The sequence below is a fragment of the Seriola dumerili genome, unplaced genomic scaffold, assembly GCF_002260705.1.
Source record: "Seriola dumerili isolate Sdu_G_001 unplaced genomic scaffold, Sdu_1.0 BDQW01000449.1, whole genome shotgun sequence".
In the NCBI taxonomy this organism is placed as follows: Eukaryota; Metazoa; Chordata; class Actinopteri; order Carangiformes; family Carangidae; genus Seriola; species Seriola dumerili.
Genome location: NW_019174704.1, coordinates 4,447,938 through 4,458,005, shown reverse-complemented (window position 1 = coordinate 4,458,005; position 10,068 = coordinate 4,447,938). Strand labels below are relative to the sequence as shown.

The following is a 10,068-nucleotide window of genomic DNA, read 5'->3' as shown; positions in this document are numbered from 1 at the left end:
GTTAAGTACAACACAAACTTAACTAAACGTGAAGTCAAGTAATGATGATACTAATGATTGATTTTCAACATATCACTGACGTGTTGAAACTAGTTCAGAATTCCTTCTCTCTGTCGCTCTTTCTTCAAGCAGTCAAATGCAGATAAAATCAGCAGATCACTGTAAGAGTTTAATATTCCATCTGTGCTACATGTAAATTACAAAAATACATCATAACATAACATATAACATCAAATAGCATCCAAAATATTCATATAAACTTTGTAAAGAGGAATTTATAAATAAGCATTTTCTGACAAAAAAAAAAGCAAGCTCAGGATCACATGTTTGAGGCATTCTGGGTACACATCAGGGCATACTTTACAAAATCATAATATAATCTGATGATCAGGAAAGTGCTTGAAGGTGTGATTACTGGCTAGGGTTACGGCAACCTTGGACAATAGAAAAAGCCCTGTATCTATCAAAATGTTAACTGGGGATAAACAACAGTGTTGTTCAATCGACCCTCACAGTCCCAGCTCACATCTGTACAGCTGTCCTGGAATCAAAATCAAGGCTGACTTGGGAAAACCAGTGATTGCTCCCCTGAGTCGCAGGTTATAAATGATAAAGTAGACGTTGAAGGTGTACACATCTTGATCTGATGTTGTGATGCTTGCATGATTTTTACATAGTGCAGGAGGAGAGGTGTTTCTGCTGCAGCAGAATTTAGGCAGTTTGGGAAAGGTCGTATCAGAGCATGAAAAAAGGTAGAGAATGTATTTTAAAATAAAGATCATAGCATAATCTTATTGCTTGCTTCAACAGCATGAGGAAATGAGTTTCTTCTGTCTACTTTGTTGCATGATTTTCATAATCATGTAACATGAAAACAAAGGCAGAAGCTCAGAAATACACTCCCTTTGTGGTTTTGGTTGGATGTCTACTTAACTACATACAACTTGTTGAGAAAAAAAGGGGGAAAAAAAAGGAATTTGGTGCATTGTCTTCAACCAGCATGACTTTTCCATGTGGTGTGAGTTTGATAGCAGTCGTACATTATGTACTAACAGGGCAACCATGACCAGTCACTGGAAAACTGTAGTAGATGGACAATAGTGCAATCTTTCTTGCACAACTGTTGAGCAAATGCAGTAGGCTTGAAAAGGTGCTCATTGGAGCAAGGCAAACAAGTAAAAACAAGAAAAAAATAGCGCTCAGCACATCACAAAAAAAAAAGATAAAACTTGCCAATAAGTGGAAAAGTGGTGTTTTTTACTCAACTAAATCATTCCCTTCTAAACTATAGATCCAATAAAATCATAATCAGCTATTTTGGCTTTTTCTAAATAAGACGTTTTACAAGGCGCACCACACCTGTGTGTAAGGGTGAATAAGTGTGCAGAAGTACATTTATTTAGGCCTTTACCTTTAGCGTGTTAGTAATCATACTGTAAACTCAAAGTACGTCACACAAACACTTCTCTGTGTGGACCTTTTTCCTGAGCAGGCTGCAGTAGGTGTGCCGGGCCTGGCAGTGGTGCAACTGTGTGTGTTTGTGTGTCGACATCCAACTGTGTGTCTGGCGTGGCCGGAGGGCTGAGCAGTGAGTCATAGTCGAAGCCTTTTAGAGGTTGCAGAGACAAAGTGAGTCCTCGTCGAGCTTTGGCGGCTCGGTCCGGTCTCTCTCTCAGCTCCAGAATCACCTGGACGGTGACAATGAGGAAAAAAAAAAAGAAAGAAATCCCTTCACTTTGCTTGCATATTGAACATTTCTTCAACAATCTCGCTCATGTTTGAACTGACTACATCCAGACATTCATCAGTTACCTCCACAGGCTGACGCTGCAGCAGAGTGAGGTCAAAAGTTGTTCCATAGAAGAAGGTTTGGCGTTTGAAACGATCGAGGGTCCGCAGGCGGCGGGAGGGAGTCTTGCATAAAAGCTGGGCAGACAAACAGATGTAGGTTGTCATATGACATCAAACAAGACAAACCTAGATCCTGGTGTATGTAGTCAAATAGTTAGTGTTTTGGAGCAAAATTAGTTCAATTAGTGTAATTACCTCAGTTATTAGCAAGGCAAATGGGGGGCTGAAGCTAAGGGGCATTTCGTAGGGAAACCCCCTTACTTTCCTCAGCATGCAGCAGTGGTCTGGTTCTGGAGGCACAGGGAACTGAGAAGAGTTTGGGGGCACATGAATAAGAATATTCTGGGGTGTTTCCATTTTTATAAATTTGACATGACAAAACATAACAATAGAAAACCCACCTGAGCCCTTTAAATTTAGAGGATTACATTTAAAATGATGTTGTTTTCTCAGAACCTACTCATACACTGGAAAACATACATCAGAAAAATGTGTAAAATGACCTCATGAAACAAGCATCAAATGCATTTTACACTGTCTTCATTTTACAGCAAAATTAAAGCTCAGCCATGTCACTGGAAGAGTAATCGTGAGTAATATCATCAGCTTATCATGCAAGATGTACTGAGCCTGCCGGCAACAAGAGCTCACCTTCCCAGTAACCAATGAGAAAAGCAGAATTCCCAGTGACCACCAATCAGCTGCGTGGTTATAGGGTCCCCCACTCAGCACCTCTGGGGCTGCAGAGCAGACAGAGCATGTTCACAGCACTGGATGTACTCTACATTTGTACATTAACATATTCACTTCTTAGTATAATATATCAAAAATGCAAGTATTAGTCTCTTAATGTGTCCCAGCATCTGAAGCTCTGGCAGGAGTTAGCTACAGAGGTGGATTCACCCTAGTTCTCACCCATATATTGGATTGTTCCACAGATAGTAAAGGCTCGTCCTCCTCTCTCCAGGCGACGGGACAAACCAAAGTCAGCTAAGCGGAGGTGTCCTAGAACAGACCATTTTTTTCCGACATCATTATGAGCATGTGACACAAGGCCCTGAATTCAGATCCCTCTTATTGATACAGTTACAACTGTTATGAAATATTTACATATTCCCGTCATAATCTGATCTCCTTAGAGTATGTAATTGGATACACAGGCTGTTCCCTCTCAGTGCTAACAGATGTACTGTTAGCATTAATGTGCATTGACTGACAGCTGTGCACAGACAGGATGTTCTCTGGAAGGTTCTGTGCTTCTCTTGCACACCAGAGCTCTGCTGCTCTCTGCTGGGGACAAGCTTTTACTCACCGTTGTCTGTCAGCAGGATATTCTCCATCTACACAAAAGTGCCAAAAACACTGAATTAGACACCCATCCATATTCACCACTCAATGAACTCTATTATCTTTATTAAGAAAAAGAATCTTGTGGATGATTTTCCCAAGCCTTGGATTTCTTCATTCATTCATTCATTTTCAACCGCTTATGCTATTAAATTTTAACAGTTTAACATTTTAACAGTGCAAATGAGAAAAGTCAAAAAGAATCAGTAGCCTGTAAGAGCAAACTTTAAGACCAACAACTGCAAATAGCTAATTGGGAAAAACATGTTATGTGCTGTACTTTAACTGTACTGATACATTTCAATAGAATTCTACTTCAATAAAATATAAATGTAGCAAAGATTTTTTAAATGGTAATTAAAACAGGAATTAACAATGTTAATGAATAGATCTACTCTGAAGTGGTTCAAAAATCACAACCTTAAGATCATTGTTTAAAATCTATAAATTGTAAAGCATTCACTCTGCGAGGGTTTTTACTGGGAATTGTGCACAATATTGTTTAGTCAGATAAAAACAGAAATACATTTTTTAAAACATGGTGCGCTGCACAAAGACTGCCGAGTCTGCTGTCCACATGTGGAACATGTAAGTAGGGCAGTTACAGAGAAAACCTGGGAGATGAGGGAAAAAGCCATTTATCAGGATAAACATCAGGCTTGCAGCATTTTCTTTTCTTTCTTCTGCTATCTGGTGCACAATATATTTGACATTTTGCACATAAACATGTTACCTGAAACTATGCAGATGTGTATACGTAATGTTACATCATTGATGTTTTGTGTCTGTCTTAATGAGTTGATGTTAAATTTTTTATGTTTGATACAGAGCTGTGTCGTATAATCTCACGCTGGATGGCCCAGTTTGACACGAAACAAAAAAATACTAACTGATGTTATCTATAATCTTTATTAAATAGAAATACATTTGTTTGAATTTTGTACCATTGAATACTTTGTGCATTTTGGTCCCAAACTTGTGAATTCCCTCCATGTCTTACCTTCACATCTCTGTGGATGATTCCAAAGTCATGCAGAAAGCCTGTGAAAAGAAGAACAATAACATAAAAGTCCATAAACATGTTTCAAATCTATCACTCTGTCTTCCTACTGGCATATTAAAAACCCTGGCACAACCCTGTGTTGTTGCTGTGGGAGATCCTTTGAGAGCTCATCTCATTTTAATTAGGCATCCTTTTATAATTACTTATAATTAAATCATGGAAACTTTCATGTAGACAAGTCTGATCTAATTCGGATTGGAGGAGAAAGGTGAGGTGTGTAATACAGTGGCAAGCAGAACGATGTGAACTCTTTGGAATTACTTGGTTTGCTGCATTAAATGTGATCTGATCTTCATCTAAGTCACAAGCAAATATCATACAAGTATTTATAACCGCTTTTGTGTTTATTGAACACAGCCATGAAACATTCACAGTGCTGGTGGAAAAAGTGAACCCTTGGATTTAATACCTGGTTGAACCTCCTATGGCACCAATAACCTCAAACCAGCTCTTCCAGTAGCTGCTGATCAGAGCTGAGTTCAGGAGGAATTCTGGCCCATTCTTCCAACAGAGCTGCTTCAGCTCAGCCTCATCTCAGGATGTTTGGTGTGAATCCTTGATACCTTGATAAACCTGGGAATTCATTTTCCCCTCAATGATGTGGAGCTGTCCAGACCCAGAGGCAGCAAAGGCCCAAATCATGATGCTCCCTCCACCGTACTTCACCTTTGGGATAATGTTTTCATGTTGGTATGCAGTTCCCATTTTACACTATACATAGTGCTGCATGTTCTTCCCAACCAATTCAACCTGAGTTCCATCAGAGTGTGATGGTGCTTCTTTGGTAAACTTCAAGTGCATAGCCATGTTTTTTTGAAGAGCAATGGCATGATTTGATCATTCTACTTTATGCCTTTGGAGTCATCTTAGCTGGACGTCCACTTCTAGGGAGAGTAGCCACAGTCTTCTGAGATCATTCTTGTGAATAGCAAACCCAAAATGTTTGAATGTTTTTTATAAGTAAAAGGAGCTCTCACCCACATTTCCAAGACTGTTTCATTGATTGGACTACAGGTTTGTTAATGTCTGACTCAAATAGCTTTTGTTAATGTCACCAGCCGAGTAGCTCACATACTCGCATACTCACCGAGCGCACATCCCAACTCCGCTGCAAACACTCGTATGGTGTCCTCCGTGAACTGACCGATCATCTGCCAGTAGGTGTACAGGTCTCCTGTGCTGCAGTAGTCGCACACTGCAGGAGTAGAGACAGCATTAAAACATGCCTCTGTCATGTGATGTGAGGTGCACAGGGGTAGTGAAGGTCAGCGGGATGTGGAACACACACTGGTGAAAGAAATTAGGAAAAAGGAGTTTAATCTGGAAGGCAGGACAGTGTAAAACTATTTTACTCTACAAACAAAACAAAGGCAATTTACTGTAGTCTGGTTTTAGCCGGTCTACCAAGCACACAGTTTTGAAAAGATATAGGTTGGGCTGGGGGTTACAGAAGTGTATAGGTGTGTGTGTCTGGAAAAATGGATCGCCCTTCTTTAATTGGGGATAATATTTTTTGATCGCTGTTACACATGAGAAGAAAGGAAAATGTTAGGCGATGCTTATGCTCCATATTCACATTTATGACTTAAAAGATGTGATTCAGTGGTGATTCACCGTTTAAGCAGGCGTCCTTTCTTTTAAAAGTGACACATGTATTCTTGTTGAGCTGCAGCAGCGTTCAACATCTGGTCCCCGGGCTAACACACTCACAGGGGGTGGGGAAGCAAACAAACTGGGTCACACTTTCTGAGTCAGTGACTGATCTGGAAAAAAGGGTAAATGCTCTGGAGGAGAGGAAAACGCGGCAAAACAGCTACAGGATGCACAGGCAGTGGTAGTTCGGGGTTGCGGGGTGGTGGGGATTTTGTTTGTGTTTCTAGGTGCTGTGCAAACAAAACACAGAGAATTAAAGGACTTAATAGGAGGGCTCTTTGTATTTGCATTCTAGGTGTTGGCTTGAGGATTGTGGGTAGATCCTGGACAAGACTACCAGTGTTAAGGTGAAAAAAAGTGGAGCGAAGGGATTTGGGTAGTGGATCTGGGACTGGGTCACTGGTCTCTGGCTGACTCACTAATGTAGAGGTGGCGCTGTGTCTGCCAGCAGTCCTCGAGGTCATGGACAAAAGGGTGACGAACCTGACGCTGCGGGCAAAGGTCAAAGGTCAACCCGGAAAATCTCACTTCTGGCCATTGATCAAAGAGAAGATTTTTCTTCCTTGGGTCCAACTGAGATATGTCTCTCTCACAAATTTAGTAACATTTGGTCTTGAAATCTGACATAAAACTGCTTCAAATGAGACATTACAGATGAAATCATATTTGAGAAAAGGGCGAATGAAAATCATTTCCTCAGACTAAATAAGTTGGTCCCACAACATATCTGACAAAGTGTGACTCTATTCACAGCATAAGCTTCAGTCTTATTCACATTTAATTTATACTGTAGCTGAATACATTCCATCAAGGTTTAGGCAATTAATTAATCATATATGTATAATAATACATCATCTGCATAAAGACATATTTTATATTCTTTTCACCTATTTTTATACCTTGCATATTTGAGTTATGTAGTTCAATGTTGACTGCAATAGAAGGGCAGTTGAAGGGCAATCTTTATGTACTCTTTCCTCATACTACTGCTACTACTACTATTACTACTAATAATAATTAATCTAATTTTAAGCACCTTTCACATAACCCAAGGACAAGCATAAAAAAGGAAAAACGAATGAAAAAGACTAGCTAAAAAGATGGGTTATAAGTCTAGATTTAAAGACACAATTACTAAAAAGCAGTGATAAATATCCCTTTACCTTGAGTCTTGTGTGAATGGTTGAGCATTAAGTCTCATTGCTTTTACATTTGACAGCTTAGAAAGCTTTATTAATCCTGTTTTTCTTAGAAGGGAATATTGATGAATTTGAATGCTGTATTCACTATTTCCAAAATCAAGTCTTTTCAAAGGCATATATTAATGTCTAAAAACTTTCAAGACTTCATTCTTTCTGAAATCTACACACTCTCCATGATTTTCAAGGTCTTCTCTTGGTACTTACCTGGACAATAACTTCTTCTTTCGACTGCTCCAAGACCCCCAGCCTCAGAATCTCTGATTTAGGTATAACCTGTTGACCAAGAGAAATACTGACCTGAAATAACACTATACAGGACTCACACAGGACTCTAATGATTTCACATGCACCAAAATATTTATTACACAGTTGTAGTTAACTACAACAAGTGTGTATGTTAGAGGCCTCACTGACTACAGTTAAAATGGGTCCTGACTTGAAGGCAATTTTGACCATTAACAAGAAATTTCTGGTTAGTTTTAAGGACATCAGTCTTTTAAAATGCAGCACAAAACAGTATGCATATAAGTTTATGTTCTACAGGTCTACAAAAAGTCACTTTGTATATTACTGTATTTGCACTAGTCACTTTCATGAATTTAAAAAATAGCTGTTCACGGCTTTGATCACTCAAACACATTTAAAATGTGAGATTCAGGCAGAAGACTCACTTTGACAGCATATGTTTTCTGTTTGGCCTTGTCCTTCACCTTCAGAATGGGTCCAAAGGAACCTTTGGCGATGTAACCCAACACCTGGTAGAGTGACAAACACAAGTAATGTGTTATCCAACCATATCAAGCCTTACACACACTATTGGTGTCTACGTTGGGATTGAGGTCTACCTGAAAGTGCTCATGCCCAGGCACAGTTCTGTGGGGAAATTCGGGCAGGAACATGATAATAAATCCTGGCAGACTCCATTCTGCTCTTAGCTTGTCTGGTCCAACTCCTGCCAACCTCAGGACATGTTCTGGGATGTCAGGGGACTTGCCTTGGAGCATTCGACGCTGGCCCAGACGCAGGGCAGTTGGGGCCAAGCGACAGAGGCCTGCTGGGATGGACAGACCCATGCTCGAGAGGAAGCCACGCCATCCAGATGGGAAGTGCTCATCCTCCTGCCCTTCGGTGGGCCTCTGTTGGAGGGGGGGGGGGGGGGGACAAGGGGGAAGAACGCACCAAGAAAAAAAGTAGCTTATAGCACTGTGGAGTTATTACCCTGACAGATCCTGGATCATATCAGTGCTCTCTGGGAAGATATTTGAAAAAGAATACTTTCATGTGACCAAGATCTTAAAAGGCCAACTCCTAGAGTCTCAAACTGACAGACTGTGTTAATCCTGGGACTGTTCATTTGACAATGTTGGGTCTCTATTATGCAAGGACCAGCACTTATCAAAGCTGGCGTGCAATGCTAAAAGCAATGTTTTTTTTACTTGACCTTTTGGGAGTTCATGGAACATAAACTCATAAGCCAACAGACGTGGTATAATCTGTGTCACAGAGAAGTTTTTTAGAAATATGTTTATTTTTCACTATTTAACCAGGGAAAGTTTCCTTAGCATTGCTTCATATTCACACACTGGGGAGCTGCTGAGTGCAAACACAGCTCCTCTGCTGCTGGACTAACTCTGTAGCTCTACTTACACAATTAGACATATACAGTACCACAAGGTTCATCCAGGGGCCATTTTTCCCTGCATTGGTCAATAGGGGAATAACAAAGTTTTATAGAAAGTGGAGATACAGCCCTATATGTTGTCAATGTTTTGTTTTTCATTAAGTATTTTTGAGTATTTTCAGAGTTTTATGAATGAAACATTTATAAAACTTCTTGTTTTAGGGTTGTAACCAAAGGCAGATGTGATTTTTCCCATTAGCTAGTGAGTGCTAATAGAGTTACAGCAGCTTATGTTACCATAAAACTCTTTTGGCATAAAGAAAAGACTCAAAGGCACAAATGTAAAGCAGCTATTATATCTATTAGACTGTCACTGTTTGTGTTTGAGACACAAAACATGTTTATTTTTGTTACAGGATCATGTTTAAATTAGGATTTCCATAAGCCTGTTAATGACATTGTAACCTGCAGTAGATTTGTGAAAAATTATGCAAAATGTTTAATGCAAACAATTACAGGGAAAACACTGCATCAGTGGTGCTCAGTGGTGAACAGATAAGTTTCATTTAACCATTGTTCTCATTTGTGATTGTAACAAGAGAAAAAAAATGCATGGTGTACATCCAGTCTGCAGTCACTCAGTCACACAAACCCTATTCCTCCTGGGGCCTTGTGCTGCACAACAGATCTGATGCTCTGTGGAGCAAGATGTGTGTAATCAACCATGCAGGATGTTATTATCAAAATTAAGGGACACATGGACACATCTATAGTCACTCAACTGCAATAACTAACATCAATGGGACACTGCCTGACATCTGACCAGAAGATGGCCAGTGATATGATTTAATTCAGTTTGTTAAAAGCTGTTAAGATTTTTAGATTTCAATACCGGAAGCGTGGCGACCTTGTCTTCAAAATAAGAGCGTAAAAATCCCAAAATATTTCGTGAAACTAACAGAAAAGACCTTTAATGCGTAATATTAACTACGAATTTATCAATGAATATGCAATTTGCTTACAATTTTGTTCAATATGCTGCTGAAAAATAGTAAAAATCAGTTAAAACAGTCAGTCAGGATTGGCATCGTCTATCTGCCTAGTGATTTCGCTCACCAAATCATCGCCATGGAAACAAGGAACCCCCCTACGTGCGTCACACCTTAGCAACCAGGAATTTCACTCAACTCACCTTCCTGTTTTTACTGCCGTCGGCCCCCATCAGTGTGACAGGACATCGACACTAACCTCAGTGCGACGTCTGCTCCTCATCCAGCCGCTCACATTGCACCGCGCGCCCTCACGGCAGCCCAGTCCGCAGTCACATGCAC

General features: G+C 40.1%; 1 protein-coding gene across 1 annotated transcript; it reads right to left on the bottom strand.

Annotated features, from left to right (window-relative positions):
* Nucleotides 1-232: 232 nt before the first annotated feature.
* On the bottom strand, nt 233-9,991 carry LOC111234520 (uncharacterized serine/threonine-protein kinase SgK494-like). Its single transcript, XM_022762666.1, has 13 exons — nt 9,930-9,991; nt 7,962-8,252; nt 7,788-7,871; nt 7,321-7,389; nt 6,334-6,403; nt 5,349-5,456; nt 4,199-4,239; nt 3,164-3,191; nt 2,767-2,856; nt 2,503-2,591; nt 2,047-2,157; nt 1,813-1,926; nt 233-1,688 (listed from the first exon to the last, which is right to left on the bottom strand). The coding sequence occupies exons 1-13, from the start codon at nt 9,957-9,959 to the stop codon at nt 1,452-1,454; spliced, it is 1,362 nt and encodes a 453-aa protein (XP_022618387.1). The 5' UTR covers nt 9,960-9,991; the 3' UTR covers nt 233-1,451.
* Between the last annotated feature and the right edge of the window lie 77 nt (nt 9,992-10,068).

Bases quoted from the DNA above. Each gene is read 5' to 3' on its own strand.
- LOC111234520 (XM_022762666.1), bottom strand. From the start codon at position 9,959: ATGGGGGCCGACGGCAGTAAAAACAGGAAG. The intron at 8,253-9,929 runs GTGAGTTGAGTG...CCCCTCCAACAG, and splicing joins ACGGCAGTAAAAACAGGAAG to AGGCCCACCGAAGGGCAGGA. The intron at 5,457-6,333 runs GTGAGTCAGCCA...CTACTCCTGCAG, and splicing joins ACAGCGCCACCTCTACATTA to TGTGCGACTACTGCAGCACA.